The sequence below is a fragment of the Nelusetta ayraudi genome, unplaced genomic scaffold, assembly GCF_046127955.1.
Source record: "Nelusetta ayraudi isolate G7.1 ecotype Tasmania unplaced genomic scaffold, CSIRO-AGI_Nayr_v1 ptg000033l, whole genome shotgun sequence".
Lineage (NCBI taxonomy): Eukaryota > Metazoa > Chordata > Actinopteri > Tetraodontiformes > Monacanthidae > Nelusetta > Nelusetta ayraudi.
The window spans coordinates 7,483,601-7,504,207 of record NW_027466083.1 but is presented as its reverse complement, the minus strand read 5'-3'; the positions used below and the strand labels follow the sequence as shown (position 1 = coordinate 7,504,207).

Here is a 20,607-nt window from a genome sequence, read left to right as displayed (position 1 = left end):
AGCTTCCCATACGAACAGACATACTTCTGTGTTGTAACAGTGTCATTACGATTGTGTCGGGCCCTGAACGCACCACCAAGTCGGGTTGGCCTGGTCGGACATCCTACTCTGTCTGCATTCTGTTCCGGTGTAGGTATTGTTTTTGGTGCGTCGGTCTCAGAAAAGCGTAACTTTTGTGAAAACAGTTCGTGTCGATAAAGTTTTGTTTGTTACCCTTAATCTTAAAGGAAGTAATTGAGGTTACGGCTTCCCGTATGAACGCGCTGCTACGGCGGTGTCACCTGAGGCGGCTCGGGACTTGGAGAGGTGAGACCGGTTTCACCCTGAAAACTTTGCCCTCTCTGGTAGTGTTGCCAGGTCCTGTCTGCATCGTGGCTTCATTATTAAAATGTGTATTGACACTTTTGCTGCAACCAAACCTTTCGCAAAAATAATGACAATAGCGAGTTTCAGGAAATGCTAATGCTTGCCAGTTACAACTATTACATTTTGATTTTACTGTTGGTTAAGAAGAACACATACATTCCGTATACTGCATAACTAAAATTGTATATTAAAAGCAGACATACTACTAGGAATGCAAAAATGACAACTGATAAATGCTGCACTTTTTCATAATGTGTGTTTGTACTGGATTGAGGGGTATCGTGCTGTATTATAATATATCGCTCTGTCGTGTCATTCACTTAGTAGTTGGATAACAGTTAAACATAGTCTTACCATGGTGTCCAAATGTTGACATTGTACTTATTTATTTTTATTTTTTATTATTATTATTATTTTTTTTTATCTGTGTGCATTTTTCAAAGAGCTCCATGTCACGGCACTGGCGCCAACCTTTAACCTCAGGAAGGTTGAACTGACACCTCTGGAGCAGCGGAAGCTGACCTTCGATTCCCACGCCATGGTGTCTGAGCTACAGAAGAGTGGTGAGAAGAACCAAATACTGATGTAGTGTTACAACTTTATATGAAGAGAACAGTCAGTGAAGATACTTTTGGCCTGGTTTTCAAAAGCAAGGACAGGGACATTGCAGGGTTTAGCGGTGTTAGCTGAGTCTATTTTACTCACATAATAACCACAGCACACATACAGTACTTGTTCTTTTGTGTGCAGGTCATCAATTAATCAGGTCGGTCACATGATCACATTGCGTCACGCCGTCAGTCTATGTTCGCCGTAACCAAAAGTGAGATAAAACTTTCTGTGAGAGCAACAAATGAAATGAGAGCACATTGCTCAACAAAGAGGCAGGTTGATGTTTTCAAAAGTGCACAGAGCTGTGTGTAAAGCAAGTGTTATATAAATACAAATACGTAAATAGGATTTTATCTTGTGATTTTTCCTTGGCTGCAGGTTTTGAGAAGAGTCAGGCTGAGCTGATTGTGTCCGCCCTGGTTACCTTGACGACTGCCAACATGGACATCGTCTACAAAGACATGGTTACCAAAGCACAGCAGGTAGGAGCGACTTGTTCCAGGGCTAACACTGTGGTATTGATGTCCGCTTGACAGCTGTTGTGAGTAGGTGAGGTGCCACATGTTTTCCAAATCTGCAATCATCGTTCTTATGACCGACAGGAAATCACTGTGCAGCAGATCATCGCTCACCTGGACTCCATCAGGAAGGACATGGTAATCCTGGAGAAGAGCGAGTTTGCAAACCTCCGCTCAGAAAACACGGTAGGACAGCGTCCTCCTCGAGTGGTTTGAGTACCGCCATCAGTTTCTCCTATGCACTGAAAGTCACAGCAGTCGATTCCTGTAGCTTTCGCTGCTGTTGAGGTAAAAGGCTAAGAACACATTTTCTAAAGATGAAAAAATAGGAATAATGTTTCAAAAATAATCTACACCTGTAGGTTGTTGATGTTGTTTTTTTTGTTCAGTTTGAGTTTGCATATTTTCTGACTCTTAGACTTACTTCTCTGTCGCTGTAACCACTTTGTGCTCCTCTTTATAGAAAATGAAGCGAGAGCTGGAGCAGCTGAAAAACAGACTTCAGGTGAGACAAAATGTCTGGGCTGTGGAGCTGCGTGTGATCTTGCAATCGAAGTTGGAACACTGTTTTCATGAGGCTGTGCACTTTCACCATGTTCCTTTTCAGGAGGAGACTCAGAAAGTTCGAGCGGAAACCAAACTGGACATCAACCTGGAGAGCAGCAGAATCTCCGACATGGTGCGCGCGTTTGTGTGTGTGTGAATAGAGTGAAGTGATGTTTGCAGGCACAACTGGAGAGTTGGAGAGAAGCTCATTTTGTGTTTCTCTTGTCAGTTCACTGAACAGGAGAAGAAGCTGATGGAAGCCACCTCAGAGTTTCACCACAAGGTAGATGGACTGAACAAATTCTGCAACCAGAGAGCATCTGTAAGTTCTGTCTCTTGACTGGTTGTTGTTGTTTCCACCTTTGTTTGGATGACATCATTGGATGACATCATTAGAAGTCAGACCTGGATCACGACAACATGGAGATCAACAAGAAGATGGACATCCAAGTGGCTTCGCTTAAAACCGTCCTGGAGTCCCTCAAATTGGAGACGGTGCGCTACCTCGCAGGTGACCACAACACACATATGTGCATTTTGATCACACAGTTAGCATAGCCACAGCTGCACATTGGAAAAGAGTGTAGGAGGGGTGGGGGTTAGCAAAGTCTGACTGTTTTCTTTTTCTGTTGCTGCTCTCCAGCAACGGTGTTCTCCTGCCTTGCCATCGCCCTGGGAGTCTACCGTCTGTGGAGGTGAATGAGTTGTATTCATCCTCGACGCCAAATAGTTCCTCTGACAATTGCCGATGGACAAACCCATTGGGGAATCTTTTCAAATGCTCTGCTGCTACAAAATGTTAATGTTTCCATGTTGATGGACACACACACAAAATTCAAGTGCACTGTATCTTCAAAACACCATATTTAGCTCATTCAGATGATTTGCTTGATACACAGTTTTACTTGAAAACATTTCTATTGAAAATATCAGCTGCTCGTTTTCTTTAACATCAAAACTCACTGCTTAAAAGCTGAATGTGTGTTGCCAAATGGATTTAATGTTTTTTTGTTTTTGTTATCAATTTTGTGTTTTCAGGACTGTTTAATTTGTCAAGTTTCATTTTTGATAAGATTTTACCAAACAGGTTTTTCCTGGGAATGACACTGTCTAGGATGGGTTAAGTCTCTGTGATGCTCAAATAAAGACATTCTACCGATATACTGTGTCTGCATTCTTCACAGATCCACTTTACAGCACTCATACTAATCAAGAGTGATATAATTTCTGGTTGAATAACTCTCTGTATCTTGAATTGCCTTTTCCCTAACCAGACAATAAGCGAAGAAGACACATGACACAAAAGAAAACCACTGAGCAGAAAACTTTGACTCACTAAACCTTTATTTATAGAAGAGAAAATCAAAATGACAACAAATTTTAGAGCAAAGCCAAAGATCAATATTCACACGGACTAGTTTCAGACTCCTTTATTGAAGATCAAACAAAAACGAAAAAGAAAGAGGCCTGGTTCCTCCGCTGATCCTGAAGAGCAGGCGCGTCCCCAGTCGTCCAATCAGGTGGTTCTTACCTTTAACACAGCTGCAAGAAATAACCGCAACTACCCGAAATCAACAACCCCATCAGCTATTTACAATCCGCAACAGGCAGCTGGCCATTCAATCACTGCTACACCAGTTACCAAAAATACTTTAATGTATAAATTAAATCATTTACATCTCTCAGTCAAAGGCAACAAAACATTGATCCTTTTCTTTTTAAATTAACAATTCAGTGTTCTTATGACAGGCGACACGAAATGGCCGCACAGATTCCAAATACAAAAATGTATTCAAGTTTATTTGCAAAGGACTCGTCCTTGGCCTCAATAAAAACACCTTTTCTTTCTTTTTTTTTTTTTTTTTACAAAACCAACAAAAGGTGAAAATCAAGTAGCAGCAGCAGCAGCGGTGTTACTCCTGACTTTGCACTGATTGCACATCGTCCGTCAAAGCCTCCTCTTTGACAGCCAAAAGCTCTGGCTCTTCTACTTCCTGCTTTACTACTGCACTGAAAGCACAGGAAGTTTCTTCTTTTTCGTCTTCTGTCTTGACAAAGGCGCTCAGTGGATGCTCGGTGATCACCTTGTTGGGTGACGGCGTAACTTCGATGTACGAGGACTGTGGAAATGAACACCAGCAGGTCAACGTCTGATAAGGCCAACAGCTCACGCCAGAGTATTTTCTTTATTGTAGAAAGACTTACATTTTTATAGTCTTCAAAGCAGGCCGGATGGAAGTTCTGTTGAGGGTGAAAAATAGATCAGATGAAAAACAATTTAAATTTTCAGATTGATAAAAGGTGTTGACTGTAAAAAATCCATTCTGAATGTGGGGAACACGTCGGCATTCGAGCGATCGTACCTTGTCATCAACCCTGACGGCATTCTTCAGGAACCAGTCCTCCTCCTCCTCCACCCAGTATGTCTCAAATGGCTCCTGACAGATTTCGCATGACTGCGAAATGGGGGGGGGGAAACAAAAATGTTGAACTCTGTTTAAATGTTGAAATTTCATTCTGCGAAGGAACCACAGAACAGGATTTTTATATTCATACAAAGCAGTATTACAACCTCTAAGAGGAGCAAAATCAAAACTTTGAACAGTGTTTCACATGGTTGGGAGGACACGGGTTATGTGGTTATGTGACTCACCTCTAGAACCTGGTCCTTGGCAGCCTTCACAGTTTGGAACTCCTTCTCTTTTGCCGCCGCCTGGTTCTTCTGAACCTCTTCCTCATTCTCCTTTTCAAAGAAGTGACTCTTGGCTCTCTCTTCCAAGTCAGCGATCTCTTCAAACTCGATCCAGTCCTGAGGGACCGACAACACACAGTCAGATGAAAACCTGAGATACTGCAGATCTAACGCCAGAGCTTCCAGTGTGTGTCTGCACTCACCCTGAGACTGTAGTACCAGCGGCGGTGTGTGACCTTCTTACTGGCGACCTTCCCTGCGTGGTTCTGCCTGAAGTGCCAGTCCAGGTGGTCGGCATACATGTCCGTCTGCGAGGTGGTGAACCTCATGCTGCACAGGCAGCACTGGTTTCCTGAGTAGAGCCTGGTCACCACGCTCTCGTACCTCCTGGTGAACGACACAACAAGTAGGGGTGTTAAAAAGCTGGCGCAACACGCGCGAGCACAGAACACCGCAGCGTCTTTCTCAACGTACTGTTTCATGTCGTCGATGGTGAAGCTGGTGAGGTCGGGCGTGTCGTGGTCCTCCACCTCCGGCTCATCCTCGTCCTCTTCCTCTGCTGGTGGTGGTGAAGCGACAGGAGCCGCTGAAACGGAGGTTTCTGAAAGCAGATTGAACTCGAGTGAGAAGGCGGAAAAACAGCTAAACGGCCGGAATGAAGATGTTTGGTGGCGCTGTGATGGCCAACTGACCCGTTCCTGCAGGCGGCACCGCCTCCTGCTTCGTTGGTTTGATGATGCCGGTGGAAATGAGTTTGGTCAGCAGGTCGGTGACGTCCACTTGACGCAAGTGGTTCTCTGGGGCGATGACCTGTGGATCTGCAGGAACACAACAGACAGAATCAGAAATGATCCACCGCCACATACAGATGGCGCTGTCGCTTTGGGAGGAGCTTACTCTGAGGTGTGAAAGGCACTGCGTTCTGAGGGAGGAAAGGCTGGTTGAGGTTCCCCATGACCTGAAACAACCAGAAACAACAATGAGGGGCAATGTCAGTGTGACGATGAAGAGAGATGATGGTGGGTAACTCACCGGCTGCTGCATGCCCACAGCAGAGGCAGTGGGGTTGTAGAAGGGGCCGGGGCTTTGCTGGTTGAAGGGCGCACCAGGCTGCATGTTGAAGTTTCCTGCTTGCTGCAGGTTGGACTGTGACTGGAAAGACAGGGGTCCGCCAGGGAACTGAGGATTCATGGCTTCTGTGAACGGCTGAGGAGCCATGTTGAAGTTCTGCTGGGGGCCCATGGGGTTGTCGTACATGTGCGGCGCCATTGGCCTCATGGGAGGCTGGAGGTTGTGCTGGGGAGCAAACCGAACGGAGCCCTGCTGGCCGGGGCCCGACTCGTAGAGCGGACCCCCGCCCTGGTGCGGCACGTCAAACCTGGGGCCCGGCTGCATAGGCCCTTCAAAACGCATTGGACCGGGGCCCTCAAACCGCATCGGACCCATCTGTTTAGAGGGACCATCGAAGCGCATGGGCTGCTGCTGCTGCTGGAAGCCCATTGGTCCAGAGCCGGGACCAGGACCCATGTTGCTAAAACGCTGCATAGGGCCCTCAAAGTGTCCCGGTCCGGGCCCGTGGCCTTCGAACCGCACGGGGGGCTGCTGACCCATGGGGCCGTCAAACCTGCCGACCCCTTGAAGGTGAGGCGGACCGTCAAAACGGCCGATTCCATCGCCACCTCTCATTGGGCCGTGAGGCATGTGGGGGCCATCAAAACGGCCAGGGGCCTGAGGGCCGGGGCCTGTGTTCTCGTACCAGCCCGGTGGGTGCGGCCTGGAGGGGCCCAAGGGGCCGGGGCCGTCGTAGCGAGAGGGGGCGTGTCCTCCGTCGTGCGGGGGGGTATGTCCCGGGGAGTCAGCGTGCTGACGGACAGATGACAGCGGCCCTCCGCGAGGCGGCCCCTTCAGGATGGACTTGGGCAGCGACGGGTTGGCGAGGTGTGGCGGGGCGTCCGGGCCGAGCGGCCCGTCGTCCGAGTGCTCGCTGTTGGGGCTCTCGAAGCGCGGCACCGGGCTCCCGTCTGCCGCCTCCCTCTGGTGGAGCGGCGACAGACGCTCGCGCTCGAACCTGGGGCCTGGGTGGTCCAGCGCGGAGGGGCTGGGACAGTTCCTGTGCACCACGGTGCCGGAGGGCCCGCCCTCCGGCCGGCGTGGGTCGGGCAGCCTGCTGTCGCTGGACGGGCCGTACCGCCGCGGAGTGTTGTAGCCGCTCTTCTGCTCCTCCGCGTACCGCTGCCGCTCCATCAGAGGAGAGTTCCACTCTCGCTCGGCTGAAGCAACGACACACACATTATTTTTTTGCACGTTTACATCAAGTGACAATAAAGCATCTTCTCGTGTGTCTGACGCCGCTGTTGCTACGGCATCGACTCGTACATACCAGAGTCTCTGGGGTCGGCTCTCCTCCTGAAGCGCAGGCCGGGCAGAGACTTCAGCGTGGGGAACTCTTTGCCGTGGTTGTAGTCTTCGATCATGGGCGCCAGTGGCGGCCGGGGGTCGTCTCGCTCTTTGCTCCGCCTCTCATCTGTCAGCCACAAACAAATACACTCAGACAAGGACAGCCAAGGCACGTTTTACATTCGCTCAAATGTTACGTCGTCAACTGCCGTGCAACTAGATCAGGCATGGCCAAACTAAGGCTTGGGGGCCAGATGCGGCCATTTTAATCCGGATCAGCCAAAATAATATTGTTAGTAATTAAATAATGAAATAGCTGTATTTCATCATTTTATTTCAGTGTTTTAAGAGTCATTTCAATAAAGAGCTAAATATTGTGGGGCTTCAAAGAAATATTTGGTTGTAACTTTGCTTTAGTTCATTTTCGATAGAAGTTGAAGCCCGTTTCCTACATATCCCATTGTATATATTTTTTTCCTTTGAAGTGGGTCACCAAAACACAAATTTTAGAACCAGTCAGACAGTTTGCCCACTCCTGAACTAGACAGACATCAGGTGCCAGTTCAAAGTGTCCTGGCTCACCCGGTGCATCTCGTGGCGGTCGGCTGTATTTACTCGGTGATGTGTGTCCGTGGCTCTTCTCGTCTTGCGCTGCCTCCCCGGCCTCCGCCTGGCCCTCCTCCCCGTCGGCTCGCCGGTTCACCTGGGTCTTCCTCAGCTTGGACTTGTGCTCGTAGTAGGACAACTCAGCGGGGTCCATGGAGCTGTGCGCATGAGGCTGATTGGCCTGAGCCGTGGTCAGCAGCTGCTTCTTGGGGAAGCCTCCGGTTTCGTCCCAGTTCTCCGAATGCTGCTGCTTCTCCTCCTGATACTGGAATAAGTGTTTGATCTTGTGAGCCATGTTCAGGAAGTCCTCCTGGGAAATCTCGCCACTCTCCAGTCGTTTGCTAGCCTGCCGGTGGTTGGGAAAAAAAAAGACCGTTAACAGACAGCGACACACGTCACACTCTCGACTGAAAACTCTTACTTGCTTCCAGTTGAATTCAAATACTTCTAAGAATATTTACACACCTTTCGGAGCAGGTCTTTCTTGGAGGCGGAGTTGAGGATGTCGGGTATCTGCAGGTCTGCATCCACGCTGAGTCGGTGCTTGGAGGTTCGAGGGGTCGGGGGTCGTGTCGGCATGTTATATTGTTTATGTCTCTGGGGTGCAGACTTCATGTGAGGATCCTCCTGCTGCTTTGTACTTTGGAGGCAACAAGTGTATGTTTCACATCATTTGCATTTTCATGACAAAAATTGACAATGTTGATGATGTGACATATGTTTTTCTAAATAACAAGGCTACTTTGATTTCTTGCTGCAGCTAAAAATAAAATGTTCTGAACTTCTATGTTGCCAAATGCAGTGTCATTGAGAGCTTTAAACATTATTACTACTCAAATCTGAGGTGTATTGATGTTTACTTTCGAAATTATCAACAAGTTACAATGAAACCGGACTTACTGCTTGTTCTCTTCCCAGCCACTCCTCCAGCGGTGAGGGGCGTCCTTGGGATCCTTGCTTCCACCCTCGTGGCTCCGTGGGGAGTGCGAGTCTCTGGGTTCGCTGTGGCGCTCTTGCGTCGTCCTCTTGGACCTCCTGCCGTCCGACTGGTTCTTTTTGGGCGCGAGGCGCTCATCTCGAGCAGCCTTGCCGTGATCTGGTTCATCCGCACGAACCCTTCGGACCTTCCCAAGTTTGTGAGAGGGCGACGGAGACAGGGAGGTGCTCCTGCCTCGACTCTTGGGCGACCTCCTGTCTTTCCTTTTTGGGGAGACGTTAGGGGAGCGTGACCTGGACCGCGAACGGGTGCGTTTCCTGGCGTGCGTTCGGGCATTTCCTCCAGACTTGGAGTCCTTATCCTTGTCTGCGGAATTGTCACGGTCATGTTTGTTGACTGAGCCGTTTGCCACCCTCCCTTTGGACGTCCTCCGGGCCTCTCCTCCACGGGCCGTCTCCTCTGCCTCCTTTTTGTCAGTGCACCTCTTCTTCTCCTTCAGCTCATCTTCTTTGGCATTGCTCTTGTCTGACGTGCGCTTTTTTAACCTGGGATCTTTCTTGGGGTCGGCAGACTTCTGGTTCTCTGCCTCCACGTGTTTGTTTTTACTCTGGACACTTTTGGTCAAAGGTGAGGGAGACTTGGACTTCTCTTCCAGCACCTCCTTTCGAGGGGTCCTGTTCCTGTCTGGCCCAGCAGACTTCTCAGGAGTCAGAGCAGCACTTTTTGTTGGAGCTGGATCTGCTTTCCTCCCTGAGGGCGGTTCTTTGGGCTGGGACGGAGCCGGTGGACCAGTGCGGTTTAGACGAGGGTCTCTGGTGGCAGGTTTGGGCTCCATCTGTGTCTGTGGAGGGATCCATGGACGTATCACTGGAGCAACTGGGGTCACTGGCATAGATGGCGGGAGCTGTGCTGCTGAAGTGACAGGCGTAGTAGTCGTAGTAGGCACCACAAATCCTGCAGCCTGTAAAAAAAAAAAAAAAATAGAGTTGAAGCTTGCAATTTTGCTTGCCAGCAGCTGTGGCCAGGCACAAGAATCGAACACAAAACACATTCACAGCTAACTGCGCTTACCAACTGAGCTTTAGTCTGTTCCAGTTCCAGCTCAATCTTCTTCTGCTGCAGCTCCAGCAGCTGTTTCTGTTTGGCCAGGAGCTGCTGACGAATGCGCTGCTCTTGGGTCAGGTTGTACTGACTAACACCGGGGCCTGGCTGGGGGGCGGGCGCAGCCGGTTGTGGCACTGGGGCTGGTGGTTGCTGGGCCGGGGCTGGTGGTTGCTGAGCCGGGGCGGGTTTGGGGGTGGATGCGGGAGTGGATGCAGGGGCGGGTGCAGGAGCAGGGGGCGGTGAGGACACCTCGTCAGACTGGAGTTACAGGGTCACAGTGGAGGAGAGAAGAGACCATGGTTGTTACAATGTACAAGATTCCATATTTTAGGAAAACAACAACAACACACACGTGGTGGCTCCACTTTTACTTGATACTAATACTTTTTTATTCTCTCCTTTTATACGTGAAGTCAATTCGAAGCCAGTTCAAACTTGAATTTGTTAAAGATCACTGACAACGGAACACAAAATTGCATTGCACGCATGCATTTCAAAGACAAAAGATTAGATGACAATACTGCGCAACCTCTCCTATGTGAAATTCAGAACTTATTTTTCATATGCTATACATGACAAAAGAATATTGCGTAACTAGAATTGCATTTAATGCCACATGATTCAACACTAACATCTTTACTCAACTCTAAAATTGAACTGCCACAAGCTAAATGTCTCTTCGCTAGGGAACAGCTGCCTGATTTAAGATCTTTTTGCATTGCGATACGAGATTGAATACAAGCAAGGCGGCAGCACGTTTCCGCCACAGCTCATACACACCTGCTTTAGAAACTTGGGGTTGACGTGGATGCTGGCATTGACAGTGGGCGGCAGTGGCTTGATGGGCCATGCCGGGTCCAGTGAGTTGACCCTCACGTCCAGCGCATACAGTTTCTTCAGGGGGAACACCTCGTCCCATGTTGAACGTAACTTGAAGAGACTCTTTCTGGTGTTTTCATCCACCTACAAACACAGGACATGTCTTGGTCCACGGCTAACTCCCGGAGCATGATTTACACTTTACGCATACAAAAACAGTTTTCAGGTTCTTGTAAGCAACTAGTAGAAAACTTTATTAGCAGGACTACGTTATGGTAGCAAGTACAAAGGAGCAGAGTGCAGGAGATCACATGTAAATAGCAAGCAACACAAACAAGAGGGAAGTGAAGGCAACTTAAGTGCTTAAATTTCAAACAATGCTCAACAGCAGCAAAGAGAACTGTACCTTTTCAAAGACACATATAAATGAAGTGATTAGGTTTTTAGCAAACACTGCAAGGTATTCTCCTCCAACATTCTTCACTATGGAATCCACTAAGTACAAAAGTGGAAGCTTCTCAGCAGATGGGGCCTGGAGCAATAGAAAACTCACAAGTTTAGAACACAACAACAGAACTTTGAAATCCAACAGTCAACCAAAATTGAAACACATGACAGCTGAAACATGGCAATGACTGCCCTCCCCGTCACCACCCTCAGGTCTGTATATATATATATATCAGAAATTGTAAAAAAAGAAAAAGAAAAAGAAAAAAAAAATCAAAAAAAATCTTAGGGGTGTCACATGACCAAAAAAAGTGACATCGCTGGATGAAAATCCGTCCGTGGTTTTCTTTCGGTCTGGGGAAAAGGCAAAAACAGGATCAGTCCCACTAAACGTTAGACAAAAGCAAGTGGTCCTATTGAGGGGAAAAAATTAAGAAAAAAGAATTAGGAGCAAATATCTTCAGTCTTCATGTTGGTAATCAGCCTTTGATGGAAGAGTGCAGAAAATTTATCCTTTGGGCGGGAGTAAAAAAAAAAAAAAAAAAAAAAAAAAAAAAGGCCATTAAAGTTCCATCCTTTCAGGTGTGTTACCTCCAAAGAGTGGCATTTCTGTCACCACTCTTTGTACTTTACCCAGACGTCAGATCACCCAGCGTCACTCTCAATGATCAGTGAGTTCACTCACTTCCGGTTTTACCCCTCTATATTTCTTTCCTTAAAAACGAGGACCTTTTGAAAAACAGCACAAATTATCTGTTTAAAGGGCTGTACTCAAATTCCGTTGGCACCAGTGTACAGGAGTTCAGCTTTTTAAGTACTGTTTGCTAGAGTAAGCTGAGTCACACTCGGCTGAGGAAATGTAAATAGTAGTCAGACCCAGTAAATTACACTTGAAATAAAAAATGACAAAAAGCACAGTTCACATTTTTTATTTTAACACATTAACCATTCAATGACATTTCAAGAATAAACGAATCACTAGTGTAAGAATGCAGAGGAGCGCGTCTGGAGATTCTATCAGTGGCGCTGGCAAAACAGACACGAAGCACAAAGAGGGAGACGGGGGGCCACAGTGCCTAGCTACAAAAGTCAACAAACAATAAAAACCCTTGACGTTGAAACCTAAAGTTTAAACATTAATGTACGCGGGCCTGAACGGTAACGTGCTGTTTTAAATCAAGGCTTAGTCAGAAGAGTGTCAAAATCCACCGTAACTGACGCTGCCGATAATAACGATAGCATTAGTGGCAGGACGTGCTGTACAAACATTCAGTCCATAATCCCTCCATTTAAACCCTGGCAGGAGGCTCTACGTCTGTCTAACGATGTAGTAGTGGTGATTAGAGATTGTTATCACAGACTTATTTGAACGGGTCCAATGTTGCCAGCACACACGGTGTCTACCTACAAAGCGATTGTTAACAGCAGCACATGTGGTTACCGCATTCAGAGAAAGGCTTCGTTCAGGCTACACTAAATGGAGCGACACCACAATTAGCTCGTTTAACCTAAGAGTTTGCATTCGGATAGCTTTTGAAGCAGAATCACGATATGTCCTCACTTACTGCACTACGTGCATATGAATTGAGAAATTCTCAAAAACCGGTTAAAATGGCGGTTAGTTTAGGAATTTCCCTTCTTTTAAAAAAATAAAAATAAATCATATATATAAATAAACGCGACTAAGTAACTAAGTAAATTTTCAACTACAAACCCACGTGATTAAAAGATTGATTTAACTTTTAAATGTATACGGTGGATTTTCCACTTCCGGTTCCAGAGCTTGGCAAATGGGAGTTTGGCGATTGCGACAACGTGTTTCACCAAAACAGCGAGTTAACAGTATTAGAAATTGTATAATAATAATAATAATAATAATAATAATAATCCTAAATTCAGATTAACTTTGGGCGACGGCACTTGAAACTACACAGGAAACTAAATCAGTTGTGCCGCTCGATTTAAATGATTAAAGGAAAGGCACGGAATGTGACGAAATGGGAGACATGTCGCGGGACAAAGCTGGCCGCCATGTTTAGCCAGGAGCTAACACTGAGAATAGCTACATACAAACAGCATAAATCGTCTGAAAATGAAGTAGTGCTATAATTATAAAAACCTTGCTTATTTGCGCTTCAATAATTGCGACGATATCCTTGGCGAAGTTGAGATTCTCCTCGGCTAGGATGGTCAGCATGTTGATGTGCGGCTTGCTGTTGAACGTCAAATCTTCCAACGAGGACTGGTACTCTCGGCAGGCATCTTCCCTCGCCGCGTTGTCGTCCATCTTTGAGGCGAGCGACTGAAATAAACTAGCACCAGCCTAACCAATACCAGGCGTATTGATTAGAATACAGTCCGAGAACTCATCGAGCTAAATGTCGGCCGCAACTTCGTAAGAAATAACGGGAAAGTATATTTTATAATAAAAAATAAACACTTTAGAGACCGCCAGTCGTCCTTCCCGGTCGTCTCGTACGACAACAAGATGGCGACTGCAACTGAGTGAGGGTTACGTCACGGTAAAATTCTTATAATAGCTGTGACGTTGCGTGCTGCTATTGGCTGCTAACATACATTAAAGGCAGCCTTTTGATTTTCATTTGTCACTGAGACTGACACTGGGACCTCACGTTGAGGTATTGTGTTTTTTTTGTTTTTGTTTTTTTTTTTTCAATTACGTAAGGAAAGATAAGACACATATTTACAAACAAAACACTTTGTCCAAACATTTGTAAGGTCTGTTTTTTATTTAGAAATTGACAGGAAATCCGTTTCAAGTGAGTTTTTTTTATTTTTTTTATTTTTTGGTATTATAAATATTCAAAGGGTGTTGTCGGGAGAGCGCGTTACTGCAGTATACCTTCATGATAATACTATCAAATATCAACAACAACAAAAAATCACACCTTTTTTTGTTTTGTTTGATTACTAATTATTATTATTATTATTATTATTATTATTATTATTATTATTATTATTATTATTATTATTATTATTATTATTATTATTATTATTACCTTTGCCCAGCTAAACCAGGGTTTTCTATCGTTGTATAGCGCTTACAAACAGACAGATGGCAGCAACATTGCGTTCCAACAGAGACCACGTAACATCGACGAAGAAGAAAAGAGGGGCGCGAGAGGACTACTACCGGGTCAGAGCAACCGCAAAACGCCGTTGTTTGTTGGCTGGCTGCGAGCAAACGCCATGGCGGCAGTGCGCAGCTTACGGGTGTCGGTGAAATCAGACAGCGGTTCGGAACGCTCGGAGTCCGATTCTGATTCCGAATCAGACAGAGATGTTCGCGAAGCCGAGCCGATGGAGGTGGAAGAAGGTGAACTGGAGCCAGACGACATATCCGTTAGCCGATCCCTCAAGGAGCTGCTCCCGGTGAGTGTCCCATACAGGGCCTCGTCCGACCGGCTGCTGTCGTCCCTGGTCTCGGCCAGAACAAATCCGGGGAAGCGTCGGCGTGCCTTTACTTTGACTAGCGGTTCATCCGCTCCGTGAAGTAGTTGTAACCTCCGCGGTGACGAAAGTGTTTACAACGAACTGCTTTTTAAATGGAACTAGCCAAATGCGATGCGTTTTAGTGTCGAGTCTTGTCTGGCGGTTTTGGTCACTTGTTGCTGGTTTGTTGTCGAGTTTCCGAGGAATAAACGGGAAGTGGGTAGAGCTTTTGCGTGTTTTTTTTATTTTTTTTTTTATTTTTTTATTAGTGTTTTTATAACCGGTAATAGTCCAGACTGTTCCTAATCTGGTCTCTCAGATCAGTCTTAATCCTCAAACGTTGTGTTGTGTTGTCTTCCTCAGGCGTTCCTTGTAATATTAGTCAATTGTATATGTGGAGAACCCGTAGTTACACGTTTGCCTTTTTTGATAGGACACGTTCGAATTAATTTCCTTTTCGTCCTTATTTGGTAATGAGCTTGTGGCTATTTAGTTTGAATAGCCTTGATCTCATAGGTTCTCGGTTACAGGCGTGGCGACGTCCATTCTCAGAGGGCAGATGTTCCTCTGTGAAATTTAAAGATTCCATACTGTGCAAAATACACCAACATGTTGCCTTTATTAAATCAGCTGTGTGTGTGTGTGTGTGTGTGTGTGTGTGTGTGTGTGTGTGTGTGTGTGTGTGTTGGTTGATATACAGGACACCAGTCGCCGTTATGAGAACAAGTCTGGAGCCTTCATCACTGGGATGGATGTGAACTCAAAGGTAACCTAACAGACACCCCCGCCATACACCTGTCTACAATGCAGTCACGAAAACGCAATTATAGTTTCCCCCCAAACTGTTGTACACACTGGTCTTACTGTCACTTTCAACCATAGCAGAATTTTTCATTCTGTGACTTGCTGAGGAGAGCAACAGTAAAAAGGAACCATTTAGATCCAAGAAAAGTTTCAGGACCTTTCAGGTTGATGTTGCTGGAGCTCCACTGGCAGCCTCGCAAACTCCTAAAATGCGGTAAAGAGTTGTCAGTGTAAAACAGGGAGTGGTTTGTTGAAAGATTTTACATTTGTATTCATCAGGAGGCCATTGAGCGGAAAGAGAAGCGAGCGCGACGTTTCCATTTCTGTGCGGAGGAGAGCAGCAGTCAGCGCACAGTTCTGCTGGATAAGGACATGATGAAGAAAGGTAGGAACCCAACAGAGTGTTTTTTTTTTTTTTCTTTTAAAGCCAGCTGTGGTCATGTTTTTGTACCTATAATTTCTTGGTTTGCTTTTCTGCGGTGCTAAGCTATATCCCGGCTGCGTCTGGAGGCCATCCACATGACAGGTGTCGATGACATGAGCACACAGGACATCTTTGGATATTTTAAGGAATATCCCCCGGCACATATCGAGTGGATTGACGACGCATCCTGTAAGTGTGTCACACAAACACAGACACACGCTCACACTCACGGTATCAACCTCATTCCAGTGTCTCCAGTGCTTGTGGTCACGTTGAGGGCATTGGATCTTTGCGTCTTATAAATAGCTAAAGTCCTGCAGTTTCTGTGTTTTGCCAGGCCTGGGTGACGATACTCATGTCTAAACTCCAACTCCTTGTTTCATAGGTAACGTGGTGTGGCTTGATGACAACACATCCATCCGGGCCCTGATCAACAGCAGTCAGATGCCAGACCCAGAGGCTGTTAACAAACAGACGGAAAGCATCAGTCAGTCTGAGGATGAGGGCAAAGGTCAGTGTGTGTTTGTGCAGTGCTGCACAAGGCACTTTAAAGGAGAAACTATATCTTCTTTGCTACGTATATCTAGTTTGCACATCATTCAAGTCAACCATGTTGAGATGCTATCATCATTCAGCCTTGTTCGCTCACCTCTAGTCCATACATAGATGCACTGTTACTGCATGTATCATATAAACGTCTCTGGATGAAGTGATCTCCTTAACCTGATTTGCATTTTGCTGCTTGCAGGCCCTGGGGGTCAAAGGTCGGATGAGGAGGAAGAAGGGGAGGTGGAAGAGGAGGTGGAAGTGGTCAAGAAGAGCAGCGAGGGGAAAGACAGCGACGGGGAGGTGGAAAAGGCAGAGAAACAGGAAGCAGATGGCCAGGTATAGTTTGCTCCAGTCACTCGCACAGTGTTCTGGTCACGTGAGCTCAACACTAATTGGTCCGTTTGGGTCGGTTTGTTAGATGGACAACCTGTCGGGCTCAGAGAGAGAGTCCCTCCTGAGAAACGAGCTGAGACCAGCCATCAAACCCTTCAAAGGAAACAAACTATTCCTTCGCTTTGCCACACATGGTAACACACGTACACGCATATTTTAACAATCTGTATTTCATGCTGCTTTAAATCATGGCTAAGCTGCCCAATGATGTCCATAACTTAAATCATCACTTGGTGTTTTTGCTCAGATGATAAGAAAGAGTTGGGAGCCGCTCGCCGCAGCAGATACTACATCAAGTACGGAAACCCAAACTATGGAGGCATGAGGGGAATCCTCAGCAACTCCTGGTGAGACTTTGACATCACACACCTGCACTGGACAGTGTGTGTATATGTGTGCATGCATGTGCAACTTTGACCTCCTTCCTTTGCAAGACCGCACTTGACTGGTGTTCTCTTCGCTGCACGTCCTCAGGAAGAGGCGGTACCACAACCGTCGCATTCAGAGAGATGTCATCAAGAGCAAGAAACCTCTGATTGGGGACAGTATGGGACACACGCCTCCATACACACACCGTCACTCTGGTGAATACTCACACTCTTACACAACAGTTATTCACTTCAAGCTGATCTAATGTTTACTGGGAGGACTTCAATCAGCTTCTCTTTCTTCTTTTTTGCCCTCAGCCGATCTGGTGAACCTGCCCGAGGAGCCCATCAAGGAGGAGGAAGAAGAGGAGGATGACGAGGTGGTCGGAGACGAAGACATGGACTCTGACGACAGGGTGGTGGAGTACAGGGAAAGAGCTGAAAGGGGTGGAGCCTCCCGTCTCGGCGCGGCAGGGGTTCATAACCGGGTGAATCGCTCCCCTTCACCGTGGTCCGAGTCGGACGAGATGGACTACGACCTGGAGCTGAAGATGATCTCCACGCCATCGCCCAAGAAGAGCAAGAAGATGACGATGTACGCGGACGAGCTGGAGATCCAGCTGAAGAGCATCCGGTCAGTTTGAAGTCATGTGAAAATGTCGTCCTTGTCCCACGCTGTCGCCTTGAGCAGACGCCCCGACCGACCTTCATGTGAAAACCTTCATGAGGTCTTATTTCTTTTGAGCAGGAACCGGATCGGGGAAGGAGGAGGTGAAGGAGGAGAAGGAGCAGCAGCAGCAGCAGCAGCATCACAAACCAGATCCAAATCGCCGTCGCCCGCCAAGGTGACGGACATCAGGCAGCTTCTGGAGGAGAAAAGACAAGGACAGCAAAGGCAGTCGCCCCCCGAGGCGTCCGCTGGAGGCAAGACAGGTGTGCAAGTTGAACAACAGCCGTTAACGTCTGCCACTGCTGCAGACGATGCGTGACTGTGGCTCAGGAGGTAGAGCAGGTTGTCCAATGACCGAAAGGTTGGCAGTTCATATCCCAGTCTGTCGTTGTGTCCTTGGGCAAGACTCTTAACCCTCAATTGCTCCCAATTGGACCCATTGGTGTATGAGTGTGTGAGTCGATGGGTGAACTGTAAAGCGCTTTTGGGTACTGTGAAGGTGCTGGAAAGCACTATATTTGCGCGACCCTTAACTTGCTCTATCGCTCTTTGCAGACGTGCGGCAGCGACTCGGAAAAAGGCGTTACTCTCCAGACAGGGGGCGCTCTCCCTCCCCTTCCCCAACCAGAGAGGCTCCTCCAGTCAGGGAGCCAAGCAGAGGTGTGCACCGCAGACTGGGCGTGGCCAGTCAGGACGGCAGAGGATTTTTCTCCAGCTCGTCCAAAGACCGAAAGAAAAGTAAGTCCGTTGATGAGTTCCCACCGTGGCATGAACACTGTGTTCTGGGTTTAACCTGCGAACGTTGCGCCGCGTCTGCTGCAGGCGCCCTGTGGAGCCGCCTGGGCTCCAGCAACGACGAGGGCGGCACGCGTCAGGAGCGCAAGTCGAGCAGCCACTCGCCAGGCCGGTATCCATCGTCATCGTCGTCCTCCTCCGCCCAGAGGAGACGAGGCGACCGAGAAGAAGCGGGGGAGGCGGCGGTGGAGGAGGAGGACGACTCCACGCTGCAGAAGATGTGGGGCGCCATGATCAAGCAGAAGCAGGAACGCCTGAGCCACAAGATGAAAAAGAGCCGCCTGGACAACCTGCCATCACTCCAGATCGAGATCAGCCGCGACAGCAGCGACGACTCGGACGCCTAAGCGGTGGCACACCTGGGCTCCAGCGCTCCCCGGGGCTCCCTCGACCATCAGTCAATCCCTGCGTTGCATCAGTTATCATTCCTGCACTCCTGTGGAGATGACAGACTTTTTGATTTTTTGCCCAGACTGATTTCCCACGCAGGGCTTTTCTCTTTGTCTGGATGCAACCTGATGCCATCCAGATCTAAACGTCATTTCCCTTCAGTGTGTTCTTGACACCTCAGCTGCCGTTCAGTCTTGGACTTCCCCGTGGAGGCTGAGGAGGCAGAGAAGCAACCTGGCCGGCGGTTTGACTTCCTGTTACAACATAACAAACCAGGGGACAATCCAAGCATCTGATGGTGATGGGGGTTACACAGCCAATCACTGAACCGCTTTCTGTGTTACTAAGCAGACTGTCTGGGCACACCCTACCTGTCTGTACATCCATTCGCATGACTTTTCATTGTTTCTTTTTTTTTTTTTTTTTTTTCTAAGCTTTCTAAGTTTTTGGGGTCAGGCAAGTCAGATGATATTGGTGAGCAGAGAGAGTTAACACGTCTGCTGTTGCTTAGTCTGATTTTTTTTTTCTCCCAATTGTATTAAAAAGGATTCTGACTCTGATAGGAATATCCCTGAACAATAAAATCGTGAAAAAAAATTGGATTGGAATTGGAAGATTGGATTGTCAGTAGGTCTGTGTAGCAACAGTTCCTGTTTGTGTCTCTGTTGATGGGCCAAAATGACCTTATTTTATGATATGAGGCTTATCATGTGGAGATCAAAGCCACAGCCAATCACTCCATCAGCGTCACTCACAGCCAGCCGATTATGTGAGCGCTTGAGCAAGCAACACCTTAAGTCGATCCATATTAAAAAAAAAAAAAATGTTGGCCAACGTGCTAGTTTATGAGCACTGCCACAGCCAACCACCAGAGGGGGGGTAACAGTGATCACTATAATGAACTGTCAAAAAAAAAAAAAAAGAAACCCAACCTCATATCAACTGCAGGTACTAATTTAAAAACTGTAAGCATTTTTAATTTTTATGTCCTGTGAATTGATACATGCTGATCAATAAAACATGAATTTACTTCATGTAGTTTTCTGTCTGGTGTGAGGAGAACTTTGACACAACTAGTCGCCACTCGTGCGCCCCAAATGTGTTGAAGAAAACAAACCCCGGAGAACAAAAATGTAGAAAGTAATAGAATTTCTTTCCATTTATTTGAATTTTTAAGTGTTCTGCATGTATTAGTGAAGAAATCAACAGATTTATTTACAGCTGATACACTTGACATCACAGATTGCAATTTCTCATCATGATGCTGATCATTAAAAACAGTGACATCTTTGTTTTTTTAATGCTACTTCCTGCTTCCCATCTCCCCTTTCACAATAAAATGTTACATCCAACTCGATCAGAGTTGAGAAGGAACAGGTTTTGTGTTCCCAGTGCATTTGGGACAAAGACAGTTGGTCTTCAGTGTTTGTGCTTAAGATTATATTTAATAGAACTCATTATTTTTTAACATCCACATCATTTTAGTGCAAAACAAAACATCTGCTTCCTGTCAGGTGCTCTTTGCAAGAGACGGCAGTGAAGTTTCTCGTTTAAACAGTCACATAGCTGTAAGTAGTAATATTGACAAAGCTGATGTTTACATTAACATCTGGTTTTCCATCGGATGTGGAAGTTGACTGAACAGGTTTACAGATGTGTGGGAAAGAATGTGTTTCTGTGGCAGTCATTTGGATTTATGTCCGACTAAACATCACGA

At 46.9% G+C, this 20,607-nt stretch overlaps 3 protein-coding genes across 4 annotated transcripts; 2 read left to right on the top strand and 1 right to left on the bottom strand.

Annotated features, from left to right (window-relative positions):
- The first annotated feature begins 38 nt into the window (after positions 1–38).
- ccdc90b (coiled-coil domain containing 90B) lies at positions 39–3,203 on the top strand. The gene is made up of 10 exons (XM_076032068.1): positions 39–138; positions 228–306; positions 810–929; positions 1,357–1,460; positions 1,581–1,682; positions 1,960–2,001; positions 2,104–2,175; positions 2,272–2,325; positions 2,439–2,553; positions 2,686–3,203. Exons 2-10 carry the CDS (start codon positions 255–257, stop codon positions 2,739–2,741), a joined length of 717 nt encoding a protein of 238 aa, XP_075888183.1. The 5' UTR covers positions 39–138; positions 228–254; the 3' UTR covers positions 2,742–3,203.
- Positions 3,204–3,368: 165 nt separating this feature from the next.
- On the bottom strand, positions 3,369–13,560 carry pcf11 (PCF11 cleavage and polyadenylation factor subunit). 2 transcript variants are annotated; one of them, XM_076032060.1, is made up of 17 exons: positions 13,164–13,560; positions 11,004–11,129; positions 10,559–10,741; positions 9,746–10,036; positions 8,638–9,635; positions 8,203–8,377; positions 7,714–8,083; positions 7,115–7,258; positions 5,767–7,004; positions 5,632–5,692; positions 5,427–5,552; positions 5,209–5,335; positions 4,938–5,121; positions 4,696–4,851; positions 4,406–4,498; positions 4,248–4,283; positions 3,369–4,162 (listed from the first exon to the last, which is right to left on the bottom strand). In XM_076032060.1, the coding sequence occupies exons 1-17, from the start codon at positions 13,329–13,331 to the stop codon at positions 3,956–3,958; spliced, it is 4,683 nt and encodes a 1,560-aa protein (XP_075888175.1). In that variant the 5' UTR covers positions 13,332–13,560; the 3' UTR covers positions 3,369–3,955. The 2 variants fall into 2 exon arrangements, with proteins under 2 accessions (XP_075888175.1, XP_075888176.1); XM_076032061.1 differs by having other exon boundaries at positions 7,747–8,083.
- Positions 13,561–14,102: 542 nt separating this feature from the next.
- ncbp3 (nuclear cap binding subunit 3) lies at positions 14,103–20,182 on the top strand. Its single transcript, XM_076032064.1, has 13 exons — positions 14,103–14,437; positions 15,198–15,263; positions 15,581–15,686; positions 15,789–15,914; positions 16,111–16,236; positions 16,474–16,610; positions 16,693–16,801; positions 16,915–17,014; positions 17,142–17,251; positions 17,354–17,669; positions 17,784–17,968; positions 18,261–18,443; positions 18,528–20,182. Exons 1-13 carry the CDS (start codon positions 14,255–14,257, stop codon positions 18,845–18,847), a joined length of 2,067 nt encoding a protein of 688 aa, XP_075888179.1. The 5' UTR covers positions 14,103–14,254; the 3' UTR covers positions 18,848–20,182.
- The last annotated feature ends 425 nt before the right edge of the window (positions 20,183–20,607 follow it).